At 41.1% G+C, this 16,267-nt stretch overlaps 1 protein-coding gene across 1 annotated transcript; it reads left to right on the top strand.

Annotated features, from left to right (window-relative positions):
• Window positions 1-12,607: 12,607 nt before the first annotated feature.
• tmem74 (transmembrane protein 74) lies at window positions 12,608-13,520 on the top strand. The gene has a single exon (XM_075466568.1). It carries the CDS (start codon window positions 12,664-12,666, stop codon window positions 13,507-13,509), a length of 846 nt encoding a protein of 281 aa, XP_075322683.1. The 5' UTR covers window positions 12,608-12,663; the 3' UTR covers window positions 13,510-13,520.
• The last annotated feature ends 2,747 nt before the right edge of the window (window positions 13,521-16,267 follow it).

Raw genomic sequence — 16,267 nt, forward strand, 5'->3', positions numbered from 1 at the left:
GTACGGAACTTTTACTCGGCCGTTTTCATTTTAAAGTTCTTCCAGACGGCGGAGTCGACAGAACCAAAGTCATCTGTAAACACTGCCAAGTTGAATTGTCTTATCAGCGTAGTAGTTCCAGTCTAAAATATCACTTAAAGGCAAAACACACAACTGATACCAGCAAGTCATTCAAGGAAACAGACAGTGGAGCGAGGCTTCTACATAAAAACTACAGAAAGATGCTGATGTTAAAAGTGTGTTTGCACAACAAATGTTATGGCACTTTCATTCATATGGCAGCACATTTAAAATAAAACTAAATGCTAAAAGTTATACACTACTTTTGAATTAATTTTTGGATTTTGCATACAAATGTAATTCATTGTGATTAATCAGGGAAATCATGTGATTAATTAGATTAAAAATTTTAATCGTTGCCCAGCCCTACTACCTATATGAACAAATGCAACTGGAAAAAAAGTCCTTGAAAGTATGTTATCCTTCAGAGAGTTTCCCAGTTCCTAGAATCCTTAGAGATCCCTTTGAGCTATTTGTCTTGAATTTGCATTTTGAAGCTGTCTCCTAGTGCTTGTACTTGAGCTGTCATGATCAGGGCTGTCAATCAGACTGGCATTTTCTAGCCACTGGTAGGATTTTTTAACATCGTTCATATCCTCAGTCTTAATCTCATAAAGGGACTTTAGTCTTCCATGATGTTTCCCTTTCCTCATTGGCACCTTCTTTCTTCTGCTGTCTGACACTCTGTCATCAGTTCAACAACAGAAAGACATATAGTTTGAGAAAGGAGAAAAGAAAGTCATTTATTCTAAACTGGGACAGCCATCAGTGCTGCTCAGAGATGCATCCCCTGGGGGTCTTACCACCATTTGCACCTTGAATTATTTGACCTGAATATTTCACCTGATGGACTGGTAGGTCAGAGGCACACAGTTAAATGGCTGTCAAGGTGCAGAGTACCCAGCATTCATTTAGAGATCAGGAAGTCTGCTGGATGAGGACTAAAAACTCTTCAAAAATCAAAAAGATGAAGTCACGCAGCTTAAATTTCTAAGCTCTAAGGATTTTTTGGAATATTACCAAAACAGAAATAATTGGAAGGAAAATTACATAAAATGGATATTTAATGAGCTGTGGCCATTCTGTGTGGAGTGTCCATGTTTTCCCGTGCTTCCATGGTTCTTATTCCGGCTTCCTCCCACCATTCAAAAACATGCAAGTTGGTGTAATTTGTGATTCTAAACTGACCCTACGAGTGGGTGTGAGAGTGCATGGTTTTTTGTGTCTGTGTTGGCCCTGCGATGGGTTGTACCCTGTCTCTTGCCCAATGGCAGCTGGGATAAGCTCAATTGTTCGGAAATGTTATTCCATTGCATCTTAATACAGAAAGAGATGAGCAAGAGTTCAAGAGATGCAATTCTCCTTGCATGTGTGGATTTGTTGGGGCTTCTCAATGGTACAGAAAAGTGTTCCACTGTCCAATTCATCTCAATGTGCAGATACCCCCTGCAGAACACCAAACTGATACATATACAGACTCATGATCTGACTGTTAATGATTAGCATCCCCCTCCTTCTGGTGTTTTTGGTCCGGTGGCCAAAGAGATAAACAAACAGGCCGAGGTTTCAGGCAGTTGTTCAACTTCTGTTAGGACTTATTTTTCCTGGGGGAAGCTGAATGGGCACCAATGAAAAAAGGACAGCAGTGGATGAAATTACTAATATTTCAGCGCAGCAGGCAATGCAGCTCTTTGTTACTGTATACATAACCATCCCTTGAGGCTGGTTTAGCAATGAGGGCTCAGCAATCTGCAGGAAAACAGTCCGGGAAGAAGCCCAGCTCTGTCTTTATGCTGCCATTCAGAATGTGCGTACATTATCCAAAGACTATACGGATGAAACGGAAGATTACCTGACTAATAATGGCATCAATGACTGTCAGTGTTTTAGAATAGAGCAATGGATTATCATGGTTTTAAGTCTCTTTAGTGTTGTCATCTTTAGCAGGTTATATAATGACTAGATCCCTCATAAAGGTTCATATCGGTGTCTATGCAACTTATCATGTGGTACTCATTGTCGCCTCTGTATTAATCCTCTCTGTGGTCTTATGCCACATCACGGTCGGGCTAAACGAAGTGTTCAGTTCAGGTTAGAGACTGTAACAGATCTTCACTCCTCACAGCGAGTAGGTCGAGAGGTAGAATCTCACAATTCACGGGTGGGAGAGGAATTTTGTAATTGCTTCCCTAAAGAACACATCCACCGGAGGTGTCAGAGATGGCAGGCTTACCAGGTCATTCTAAGTGAATATTGATTCTATTAATAAGATCGGCTGCGCAATGTTTGCTGGGATTCATTATTGATGCAGTCATATCCACCTGGGATGTGGATGCTTCTTATAACTTAGGCCCCGATATATTGAATGCTGATTTTGCGTTCCTGAGGGTGTGCTTTCTGGTTGAAACAGTAGAACCTTTGATTTATTACCTGCAAATCTATTTATTCTGTTTACATCACACTGAGCTGCAAATGTCAACACCTGCCCAGGGCTTGACTGGATAGGGATGGAAGACAGTTAGCATAATGTCAGGTCGGAAGATCAGTTACAGTATAATGATGACAATGATAATGACAAAATATAATGTCAAAGAAAGTGTGAAATGATTCCCACAAAAGACCATAATTACATAAAGTGATGGTGCTCATTATCTTTCACTTGGACAATAGCAGTAATGGCATTGGATAATAACAGTTTTATCCATATCATAATTATTATTATTATTATGTGACCTAATGTTCGATGTGTTATCGATTAAAATGATTACATTTTGCTGCTATAGTTGGTTTGAGAAGGAGGTAAAGCCGCTACTTTTTTTAGCTGGGTAATTTAATGTATCTTGTACTCCATTTCACAAGCTAATCATATGGAAATTCTATTGCAGTCACATAAATCTAGAGAGAAAGAGCGGCACTCTCACCTGGAAGTAGTGGAGGAAAAAATGTAAAGTAGCATTAAATTTAAATCCTGGAATAATACAAGATATACTGCTCTAAGTCTATTTCTTCTCCATGGTCCTGATGCTGCTCCCTCTGTTGTCTGTGTTCACAGTAGGTCTTCACTGCCACCTGCTGGTTAAACTCTGTTACTGAACTTAATGAGGCGCCAGGAGCTCAGCTATCGTAAAAGCTTGGACCTTCAAACATTTGGTGACACTTTAAAAAAAAGGGTATAAAATCATAAAATTTAGTAATACTTACTTAAAGGAGGATTTAATGTATGATTTATTTAGATATTTCGAGTAACAATGAACTAATGATCGACTCACTGTGGATTTATGTCATTACGTCACACTTCATGAATCGTCAGTTATTGAATCTTGATTTGCTGTTCATGTGTGAATTGATATGCCACCAAATTAAGTATTTCTTTGATGATCCATAATTAATTGAACCGTTTGAAAACATTTAATTGGTCGTCAGAGGCAAATCTTTCCAGCTCACCCTTTGATCAGAAGAAGCCGCTCAGATTTCTGGATAGGCCTGTGGTGCCTCCTCTGTTTGGTGGATGATAAATAAAGATTTGCCTCCAATGACGAGCTTGATTTTCTTTTCTTTTTCTTTTTTTGAAGAGCTTCAAAATTTGATCTATAACAACAGGTACAGTTGTTTCTGACAATTAAGTTCCTATAGATTCATCTACAAATTAACAAGGAACTAACATCCATTCACAGATGATCTAGTAAGTGTGAGGAATTCATGATATATCCTGCATAAATTGATACATTAAATAATCACAAGTCATGCATTAACAAATAATTGTACTCATATTATCAGGTGTTCCCAAATATTTTCTAAAAATGCTATCTAAGCATATAACTTCATGGTTTATGAGACTAAGCACTGTTCATTATGCCTGATTGAAGCATGTGTGCAGTAATGGCCAGCTGTCACATTGCTTTGTTCGAACCTTTAAAACCTTGTTCTTGCACAGTAACTATGCTGTTAAATTGTTTAACTGTTTCATTTAAATTAATGAAATGGATTCCTTCAGACATTCTTTGTGTGATGTTTCTGTCACAGCTGAACAATAATTGCAGGGTATAAAATTGGCCATAATGGGGGGACAGCCTTTTCAAGCTGTAAAAGGAACTCCTTGTCTACCTCTCCCAGAGAGGAAGAAGAAATGTAAAGTGACTGGCAACAAATGTCTACGTGTCACTTGGCATATTCACATATCTGCAGCCATCTCGGCTGTTTTGATACAAAGCATTATTCATTCGATGCAGCTTTTAAAGATGGGGTCCTTTGGCTCATAGAAAATTCAAGGTAAATCTCCCAACAGAGAGTCGGAAGCAAAAATTTTACCGACGAAATGTGTGCCAGAAGACCACTCAGTGCTTGGCTCGGGATATTCACCACGGATAAATTAGGTCTTTGGCCCAAAATCAAGACTTTCTCATTTACCTAATGAATAAAACTCATCCCATTTTCTTTACAATGTCCGCCTTGTCCATACCAAGTAGCAGCTTTGACTTTGCTTACAAACGCAGCACACACAAGAATCCCCGAACTAATGTGATGTCGACTGTATACTTGCTGAAGAATCAAAAACGTGTCTGTGTTTAAGTGAGGGCACTATTTTAACTTGTCACATCAGTATACCTGTAAGAGATAATCAGTGCTCTAAATGAACAAAAGACAGGACAATTATCCCTGAAAGCAAAAACAGCTGCGGTGTGAGGAGATAACATCACATTAATTATGATTCAGAGGCGATAAAGAGATGCATTTCCAATGGATTGGTGGAGTTAACTGAATGAGCTTGATCACATAGGCCTTTTTTTCTTTTCTTACACACACACATACCAGCAAGCTTACATGACTATAATTTTTCAGCAAGTCCTCCAAGCAACACATTCATGTTGATCAAATGTTGATACCCTCAATTATGACTCATAAAGGCATTCTGTAAAGTTCCATCCTTACAAGCGACACTTTAGTAAAAGACCTTTGTCACTTCCTGGTTGGGTTTAGTCTGTAACATTACTGGTTAGGGTTAGAGAACGATCCTGGATCATTCTTTTTATAATGTTTGGACATTGACACCATTTTTACTCGTCACACGCAGTTGTTCTCCCACCAGTCAAATATTCTTCAAACTTCATTATGTGACAAAGTGGGTGAGATCTCCTCTTCTCAACATTTCTCCCTTATATGTTTATCTCATCCATCATCCCTCATTTTACATCTGCTCACTTTGCTATAGTTTGCCACTGCCTTTGTAACATTGATGAAAACTGTAACTGTAAAGTTAGAGTTGAAAAGTATCTTAGTGGGATACAAGCAAACAGACAGTCATTAGTTAATTCAATTAACTTTATTGAGTCGCAGGTTTAAACGAATGAAATATTCTGTTCCTTTGTTCAGTCCCACCATGCAGGATTAGTGTTAGGGAGGGGTTGGCCCAGAGCTTCATGACTTAAAGTATTGGTGATGTCATAGATTGAATCATTGGGTAAAACCAAGTGAGGGTTTTTCTTTTTGTATACTAAAACTTGTTTTTTGTGTTTGACATTGTTTTATGTAATGTGTCAGAATTGTTTATCTTTTTCCAGTCATTTCATTCATATATTACTTTTTTTCAATAATTTTTTTTATATATAATTATAACAATGAGTTTAGGTTACTGTATAAGTTGACTGTTTTGTGATGGAACAGACTGAAGCAGAATGGGTGAACATTCAATTTAAAAAATCTATATCAATTTGTACTATCACATACTGTGACTTCCTTTTTTCTGATGACATGATGGATGGAAATAAAAATGTTCATCTCAAAGAGGCAAGGCAAGTTTATTTGTAAAGCACAATTTGTACACGGCAATTCAAAGTGCTTTACAGCTACATAAAATCGCAAGAAGGCAAATAAAATCGTTCCAAAAAACATAAAAGTGAACTGAAAACTTAAAAGCGATGAGTGCAGATAAAATACTTTCAGTTGTCATATGCACAGCTAAATAGAACTGTTTTTAGCCTGGATTTAAACATCGTCAGAGTTGAGGCCTGTCTCACATCTTCTGGAACACTGTTCCAGATTTTAGGAGCATAAAACTGAAACGCAGCCTCAGCTTGTTCAGTCCTGACTCTGGGCACCAGCAGGACTTGTACACAAGCAGAGCTGTTTTGAAGTCTATTCTCTGAGCGACAGGAAGCCAGTGCAGAGACCTAAGCACTGGACTAATATGGTTGTATTTCCTGGTTCTAGTCAGGACTTGAGCAGCAGCGTTCTGGATGTACTGCAGCTGTCTTACAGCCCGTTTAGGGCTGTTTAGACAGCTAAGAGGTACAAGGTACTGCAGTCTGCCAACCTGCCACCTTTCTTGACCCTACGCTACAATGACTCATAGGTATGTTTTGGCGAGGAGGACAGTCTCCCTTATTAAAACATTTTGTTGACCTCCATTCATCATGGACAGCTTAATTTAAACCCATCACCTAACCTAAATTCAGACCTTCCCCTTTACCCAAACTACAGATGACATTTTACCCCATTTGAATCATACATAAGATGAAGTTGTCCTGACAAGGTCTGTGTTTACCAGAAAAGGTCCCAAAGTGGTAACAAAAACGAAAAGGCACACACAAAAGCCATAATTTCACTCCCATTATCCGACAGTGTCTGTGTTGGGGCCAGCCCCAGTGCTTCGATCAGGGAAGTCCCTGTAATTGGACTTGGAGGTTGAAATACTAAATATTTCATGGACATGTCTGCTGCCACCTCCACACACACCCAGTAGAAAAGGAAGACAACGAAAAAAAAAAATCCAGACTTAACCTCAGCCGGCCTTTTCTCTCCATTCCCTTGTCGTCGTGCTGTCTGCCAGCACGCTCGTCTGAAGTGCTTTTTCAGAGCTACTGGAGGAGCTTGCGTGCCAGACTGCCCAAACAAACCCAGGGGACTGTGCACACCTGCTTATTAATAATCTACAAGACCCGACTGTGGTGGCAAACTCACTCATCTTAGTCCTCAAGATGATCTCTGGCAAAGGCTGAAAAATTATACGCTGCTATATATATATATACACATATATATATATATATACACATATATATATATATATATGTATATATGTGTGTGTATGATGAAAAGTGTGATATAGTGTGAGGAAGGAGATATGGATTTTTCTTCAAAATCAATAATTACAACAGCTTTCCATAGTGGTATGCAGTATGAAACTGTACTGATTAATTTTACATTAAGCATGTGGAGGCTTCGTTTGTCCACTTAGATTTATATTTTCATGGTTTTCCCACGGTACAATACTAAGAGAGGGGCACTGTCTATCTGACAACTGGAGGGAACTTGATTCACCTGAATTTAGTCACATTACTTGCAGCAGTTTATTTCCCTTTTGAATCATTCATTTTTTTTCATTATTTTCTGTCCTCCACTAATGGATGTGAGATGAGGGGGTCAGGGCAGTTGCTCCGTAGCAATTTCATGCTTTTAGCGCCATCCCAGTGCTTTGATTTGTGGAATAAAGCAGAAAAGGTAGGTGGACAAAGGGAGATTTTCTTTCAGAATCAGTATAACATCTGGGTACATAGAACTCCAAATATAAAGCAAAGACATGAAAAGTAAAGCCAATGAATTTATTTGGGTGAAATTGTCATCGCTGTCTCTATTGATTCTGTGGGACAAATGCAATCACTGGAGGAGAACCAATGCAGAAAGCACTAATGAGCATATGCGGTTGGCCACAAAATGCCAGAAACCTTTTTGGCTCCTGGCCCATGCAGGCAAGAGATTTCCAAACAGTCATTCAAACGTTGGCATCCGGTATCAAGTCCTCCTAATTTACACCAGTGGCTTCCACCACCCTGCAACTACTGGGCCTCAGAATAAATAAAAACCATGTCATGTTCCTGGAAACTACATTTAATACAGCACAGTCTCTTCAGAAAATGAGGAATACATACATTTGTCCAATTGTCCACTTTCAAAATCCATGGTTATAAATTTTCTGTCAGGAAACATTCATGAAATGAAACATGACGGAATTGCTACACATGAACGTCAGATATGTGAGTTATGACCATGTAGATTTTTGTAACTGTTTAACAATGTATTTTGTAACATGTAGACCTACATATTTACATTAATTTAACCCAGACTGTACATTTTAGTGCCTCCTGCCACCCCCTTCCTCCTCCTTATAGGCATTATAGGCATTTTTTTATATGTATATATATATATATATAATTACCAATATTGGCTTTTAGGCAATTTTGAATTTCCCCCATTGGGGGATGAATAAAGTATTTTTCTATTCTTTTCTTCTATTTCTTCTATTGTCATTTAAACACCAACAAGACCTGGAAAGTGCATGCCATCACATAGGAACATGTATGAAAATCCAGGTCATCAACATGCTGCCGAAGAACACTGACATGGATAATAAATCAAAACTGTAACCATGAAGGAAACAGAATATGGTTAAACAAAATAACTGTACAACTTTTCAGTCTTTATTGTGAAACTGGAATATTTTGGATTCCTGGCTGCAAGGAAAACACAAAGTTAATGAAAACAATAATGGCATAAAGAGTAAAGAGAGCAGGGTAAGAGGACATGCTCAATGCACCATGGGAGGTTCCCCAGCAGCCAAGGTCCATAACAGCATACCTATAACTATGACTAAAACCAGCCTAATCCTGTTCCTTTAATCCAAATAACCTGTTCAAACCTCTGCAAGAGAATGTAATAAATCTAGATGTGCCACTGAGATTTAGTACAGACACATGTCCAATTTCTGTGGCAATGAGGAGATCAGTGGTAACGTTAACTGAATCCTGACTGAAAGTCCTCAAACTGTTTATATCTGTGCAAACAGTCACAAAGTTGAGTTGCAACAAAATTTTCAACCCATCCATCTTCTATACCGCTAAATCCGTCGGTCGGGTCGCGGGGGGGCTGGAGCCTATCCCAGCGGTCAATGAGCGAGAGGCAGGGTACACCCTGGACAGGCTGCCAGTCCATCACAGGGCCACACAGAGACAAACAACCACAAATGCTCACACTCACTCCTGAAGAACAATTTTAAGGACACCAATTAACCTAACATGCATGTTTTTGGACAGTGGGAGGAAGCCAGAGTACCCAGAGAGAACCCACGCATACACGGGGAGAACATGCAAACTCCACACAGAAAGGCCCCAGCTGGGAGTTGAACCTAGAACCTTCTTGCTGTGAGGTGACGGTGCTAACCACCACACCACCGTGCAGCCCCAAAATTTTCAACCATTTTAGAAATAAAGGAGATATTGGTTACATGGTCTATAACTGGCTAACAATTCTGGATAAAGAGTAGGTTCTTTTAGGTAAAAGTTTAAATTACACCATCCTCGAAGGCCTGAAGTACACAGCCTGACAATAAAGACAAATTGATCATATCAAATATGATAGTGTTTATTAAACCTCCTTAAAAAATGTTCCACATACTGTTTCCTTCATAGTTACAGTATTGATTTATCACATCATTGTTCTTGGTCACAACGTTGACAGCCTGCATTTTCATACAGAAGACAAGTTTATGGTTTAGATTAAGCCTCTTTTGCCAACTCAAGAGAGTTTGAAGGGACAAAAACAGTCCAAACACAAATCAGGTTCTACTGTACATCAGTGATAATAGTCAGAAAGATGCCTTGAATTTTCTCGCTAAGAGAACAAACTTTATTTGTGTAAAAAACCTCACAAGGTCATTGCTACTGAGGGGTTAAGGAATACATGGTTCAAAATAACTTTTGAGTCTTGGCCTGGCTACAGTGCTGAAAAGAAATCTGGGATTGTTCTTATTCAGCTTTATTAACAGTGAAAAAATAAGCAGTTCAAATGTCTTATCACAACTAATCTTTCTGAAGAAACTGGAGTGTGTGTGTGTGTGTGTGTGTGTGTGTGTGTGTGTGTGTGTGTGTGTGTGTGTGTGTGTGTGGTGCAACCTCTTTTTATTTGATGATGCACATGATACAAGATTAAGGTCACAAAGAGCTGGTGCAAAGAGCTTTTTTCCCTCAGTAGCCTATTTAACGTGTCATGCAATTCTTACTTAGCAAGTCAGCCCGCTTAGAAAGGACACCGACCGGCTCCAGCAGTTCCTGCGTCAGCTGAAGGTGAGATGATCTCAGCCGCACCCTCATTCATTAAATCAGTTAATAACTCATTCTCCCACCCATACAAGTACACTGCATCTCTCTTCTTCTCTTTCCAGCTGCTGTATTCAAAGGGACCTCCACTTCCCCTCCAAATCACCTTCATCTCTGCTAGCTAAAGAAAAAGCAGTATTACACCCATGACTCGTAATTTTTATCATGTCTGAGGGTGCATGCCTGTGGCTGGAGACGGTCTATAAGGATATATAGCTTTTAGAGGCCCCTCCTCTTCCAGGCCTGGTGTCTTTGCCAGCAGGAAAAGTGGTGCACTGTTGCAGATAGATAGCATCTGAATTGGCCGTTGTTACCTCTCAGATGAGCACATGGTCAGATTTCAGCTGCCTCTCTCTGCATGGGGACTGACTTGTGCTGACCAAAATCCAGCTAACCATGCCATAAATCATTATGATCCATCAGTCAGTGACAGGATTATTTGTGGTCTCTCCCATCTTCTTGCAAATCATATCTGGGAACAAAGATATACATTTTTTTTGCCTGTGACTGCCTTTCTCTCTTTCCCTACCTCACCCACCACGCTGCCTCTCTCTTTACTCATCTGTTAAATGAAGTCATGTTGGGACGTGAGCCAAAGCCAGTCACCCAGCCACCAGGACTCCAGAAAAAGTGACAACTATATTTATAGCCGCCACTGTCTGCTTGGGCCAAATAAGGTGGAACAGTCAGCAAATGACTATTCAGTCTGAAGTGGGATTAAGCACTTAATGGTTGATGGTGGCCAGTGTTTGGCATTCAGTTTGTAAAGTGTCGCTTTCTAAGATGAAAGCCATGGTTTCCACTGTTGACTGCTTGTTATAAATATCTGACAAAAGTTACCAGGACTCATCCTGGTAACTTTTGTCAGACTGCAGGGAATTTATTGACATGAACCTCCAAAAGAATTAAATGGGGGAGTCTCAGATCAGTTGACCTATCAGACCTCTAGATTAAACATGGATTAGGATTGGCTTTGGCATAGTGAGCAGTAATCTTCTGAGAGGGCACAAGAGAACAGATGGTGTATGATACTGCAGTTTTACAACGTCAACTGCATTTCACAGCTGGATGGTTTTTACTGACACACCGACCATTATGACTGACAACATCTCTGATTATTTCATGTAGGCTATATCCTTTTAAAACGATTACATATTGTTTGCTGTTCTGTAGCACTGACCAGGCCAGCATATAAAACAGCTTGCTAATTTCTTAACTGTGCGGTATGATCATTCATTTATATTCCCGCAGTCTGCAGTGCTCAGCAAGCACCTGAAACTTTGCGGTATGATAAGCTCCTGCAGATTCCTAAATAGAGACTTCATTTCTTGATTGTATTTGATCTCCTGCTGTGTGACCCACTAACCCGCTCAGTCCCTGAGTGACGTTTCAGCAGCATCAAATTTTGAACAATTATTTCCTGCAGGAGAAGCATTGCCTGTAAATAAAGGAGAAATGGGAAAATGAAATTCAGGTTTTAGGGTTCCTCCCGGCTCAGCCATTCAAATCTTTCATCCCGCTTGTGTTTACTGACTGGCAGCGATCTTTATCGGCTCAGATAGCGGTGCTCCTCTCAGCGCTCCATAGAATCTGTGTGTGGGAGGGACTAAGGGAAAGCTCCCCTCAGAGCATCCTGCCACCACGGCATCGTGCGGGCACTGAATACATTCAAAGCATATTCTCTGATAAGGTTTTTGTTCTCTTATCTGTACCAGTAGCGTGGTCTCATCGTATCTTGTGTTGCTGAAGAAGAGGAGTCGAACGGGATGCTGACGTAACGCGGTGAGTTTGTTTCCTTTGATTTGTGCAGTCTGTGGAGGTATTTTATGAAGGATTACGGATAATAGAAATAAACCCGGACTGTGCATGGCTGGTCCACCCCGATGCAGAGAGGCTTATCCAGTGCTGAATTCAAATGAAGTTTGCAGGATCATTCCGACGCCCCTTTTCTTTGGCTTATATTCAATGCAGTTGATGGATGAAGTAGTTAATGTGGCCATTTCCGTCTATGAATATGTTTGCTCTGTATTGATTAGTTGTAGTCTAGTTTGACAAATGTATCTACACATTAGGTATTGTCCTTCTGAGAACAAACGGCCATAGCTTAACCTCGGTTCAAACGTGAAATGTTTTCCTAATTGGATACGGAGGCTTTTGGCTAATCACCGATCTTTATAAGCGCCTTTGACGAGGCGTCCACGGACTTCTTAAACTATCTGATCTACTTTAAAATGGTCTCCGATCTACTGCCTTAACAGCAGCTTTTTGTGAAACCTGTCAGTGTAAGTTTCTGCTATTTAGCTGAAACAATTTGCTTTAACAGTCTGCTACTTGGGCAATCTAATTGGGATGCAGCATTTAACTTGGAGCTGGTGTGTGTGTTCTTATTAGGGATGCTGTTGAGTGAAAACATCGCGGGAGGAAGGCTCAGAGTGAACCAGCGGGTGGAGAAACAGGAATGGCTTCTCCAGAGCTGCTCCCTGCAGGTGGAGGAGCCAAACAGCCCGACACTCCTGACGTCCTTGACCGGGATTTCACTGCGCTGCATGCCCGCAAGTCGGCCGGATCAACAGGAGGAGCGCTACCAGGGGAGGGCGGCGGTAACACGGTCCGCAGCAGCCATAGCCGCGGCGTTTCAGCACCAAGGACAGCGCCGCGCAAGGCGGGCTCGGAGGTTAAACTATGTCCCCTCCGCGAGGAGAAAGTCAGAGTTTGCTGCGACGAGGAGTTAGAGACTTCTTTCACCATTATTGATGAGAATGTGAACCTGCGACTGGCCAGCCCAGAGACAAGTTGCAAAAGTACTCAAAGGCCCGTGCGCAACTGCGAGCCTTGCTCCGAGACTTTACCGGAGTTTTCCTTCATGTCCGACGATGATCTCTCCTTCGGGGAGGGCTCTGGGAATTCTAAAGACTACGGCTTTATCAGTGCGGTCACGTTCCTGGTGACGGGGATCTCACTGGTGATAATTTCCTATGCAGTGCCGCGAGATGTGGAGGTGGACCGCGACAACGTTTCGGCCAGGGAGATGGAGAAGCTGGAGATGGAGAGCGCACGGATTGGTGCCCACCTGGATCGGTGCGTGATAGCGGGACTCTGCTTGCTCACGTTGGGCGGCGTGGTGCTCTCCACGCTGCTGATGATCTCCATGTGGAAGGGGGAGATGTACAGGAGAAAGGTCATTGCTTACACCAAGCGTTCAGCCAAACTGTACGGCTCCATCAGCCTGAAAACTAGATCCAGCCCCAGCCACTCGTCTGCGCACTTGTCCCTAGAGGATGATATAGAGGAAACTTTGACTTAAGCCGCTGCTTGGCATACAAGACTATGTTTAAAGGAGGATTAACGCCGTTCATGCACCACCTCTAACATATTGTACCCTTAATGATACATCCAAAATGTAAATCTACATACTTTTTGGTCTTCTGCTATCATATTTCAAGGCAAAAGAAGCATTCAAATCAAAGTATCTATTTTGCCAAGAAACGCATTGTGTGGTATTGAGTTGTTTCAAAATTATTCAAAAATCATGAAAGCGACCGAATGTTAATAGCTTTATGTGACACAAACTGGATCAAATTTTTGTGCTCTGGATGCAACCTCTGAGAGCTCCCATTCATTATTAAGGCTATTCATATTTAATGTGAATGTTTCCAACAGCAAAATTGCATGCGGACATATTTCAGGAAGTAGGGGAACGCGTGTTTCCCGGGGACAGAAGAGTGGGAGTAAGTAGGACTGTAAAGTCGTCCCTGTCTGCTGCGAGGTAGGAGAGTCAGCTCAGTGGGCCACATGGTAATATCCAGTGACAGTTCCTCTCTGCTGCAGTGCTGAGGTAAGCCAGTAAGCCTGGTTTCATGCATCTGAGCCAAGGCCACACATTGGTTTGATTGTTGGGAGCAATCTGACTGCATTCGCAACCACTGATATCCGCTCTGCATTTTCCTTTTCTTTCGTTTGATCATTTATGCTCTTCTTTCACTCAGTTTTGCCTCACCTCCTAGTTCTCTTTGCCACAGCAGCCATTTTCATACTCCTGCAGATATAAACTGCTCTCTCAAATCTATGAACACGTCACAATATATTTAGAATTGAGGGAAGGGTTCTGGACAACCACAGCCCAAGTGCCTGAAATTCTTCAAGTCTGATCAGCCTTTACTTATCAGTCTGCTTTTTTTTATTTCATCCCCTACTTGAAGATGGGCTTAAGTACATCTAATCACACATGAAAGAGTTGCCCTACTTCCAAAACCTTAGGCTACCGTGACTTCAAAGAGCCAATTACCTCTCTAATATGGGATATTATTCTTTTAAAAGGTTATATTTGGTGTATCACAGGGATTTACTTTGGAGCAGAAGACTCCAGGTTAACACAAAGAGCTTAGCTAAAGAGGTGTATGCAGTGCAAACTTGCTAAAATGTTATTTCCTCGTGACCAGGGGAGTCAAAGACTTTGGAAGATTTTCTTTTTTGTTAAGCTGATTCTGTGTGAAAACAATGCTCTCTTTTTTTCTGGTGGGTTTAATGCAATCCAAAAAGGTCTGTTGAGAGAAAAAAAAAATTATATAGAATTCTCTTGAAAATGAAAGAATTTTGTTGTCCAGACTACTCTGCGTATGGCTCATAAATGTTGCATGAAACACTGAAATTCAGTCCTATTTGCATTTACACAGCCAAATGTTGCAATCCACAAGACAGGTGCTAATGATTCTTATGCAATTCCACTGTTACATTGTTTTTCTGTCCTTTGGTTTCCTGTGTGAGGGCTCGTGTGACCCTGTTTTAAGACTTGTGTTCAAAACGACATGAGTCAGCTTGTATTAATGAGACGTGTGGGCTGATTACTCCACAGCAAACAGCTCGAGGTCACATTGTCACATTGTTTCTGTGCTTTCATTCCTTTGCTTTGCTTCAATGTAAATTGTCACAGCATAAACATGCATCCCGAGCGCCAGCCTGTGCACAGAGAGATAAAAGAAAAAGGTATGCCGTGCAAAGACAATTTAGAAGAATTCTGGGCACACGCCTGAAGCAGTGAATTAATGTACCTTTGTGCTCCTGTAGCCTTTTATTTATTTCCTTTTCCTGTGACCACAGATGTGACAAGTGTGCAAGTGTGAGGGCATCCATGCAGAACCACCATTACTGCTCAAAATGGCAATAAAATGCCAAATGAAGAGATTTCCAGGATAGGTAATAAAATTTTATGGCTAAAATGAGGCAATGTTGTCCTGTTCTCTTCACAGAAGCTGTAAATCTGCATCCAACACATATTAAAGCTATAGTTTGCAGAGCAAACCTTCCTGATGTTGCTGACTGTTTGCACAGGGTGTGACTTCCAAGCTGGATTGCTGGACACTCATTTCTTTCAGTGTCCTCTTTCCCAACCACCAGTATTTACACAAAGTCTTTTTCTTGAAGGGTATCCAACAACAATAGCACTGGCAACAATTATGCATAAAAATATTGAGCCATTGATTGAAACTCCAGAAATACTGTCCAACAGCAGTAAAATGTGAAGATGACTTTGTCTCTGTGTCGCAGTCATCTTCAGAATTTACATCATCTGTGGCAATGTCACTTTTGCAATATATATAGGACCATAAATGCCCGAGGGGAGCCATAAACAGATATCATTCAGCATCATCTGTAGAATGCAAAGCGCTATGCTGTAGGTTTAGACATACTCTTCCTCCCCCACTCTCTACATTTCCTTCTTTAACTTCCACCCCCTCCTTCTTTCTGTCCTTCCCCATGGTTGGCGCTGTGCCTCGCAGCCAGCACCAGACTTCTCCTCATACCGCCAACCAAACGTGTTTGGGGGATTTAATCAGGGATTTGCTTAAAGCGACAGCAATTTTACATGCCAAGCTGGAGTGTATTTCCAGAGGTTTCAAACATAAGCTTTTTATCCTTGAGCAGCACACAGCTAAATCACCCTTATTGATATCTGGTTGGCTCCTCTGTAATTCGATCCCCTCAGGTAAGGCCCACAAGCAGCTAAACTGCCGCCATCAGCTAATTTCCAAATTTGTGTCACGAAGACTCCATGTGTATGCGTG

This window comes from Odontesthes bonariensis, chromosome 5 (genome assembly GCF_027942865.1).
Source record: "Odontesthes bonariensis isolate fOdoBon6 chromosome 5, fOdoBon6.hap1, whole genome shotgun sequence".
Classification (NCBI taxonomy): Eukaryota; Metazoa; Chordata; class Actinopteri; order Atheriniformes; family Atherinopsidae; genus Odontesthes; species Odontesthes bonariensis.

What these genes read in the sequence shown, in the direction of transcription:
- tmem74 (XM_075466568.1), top strand. Translation starts at nt 12,664, where the DNA reads ATGGCTTCTCCAGAGCTGCTCCCTGCAGGTGGAGGAGCCAAACAGCCC.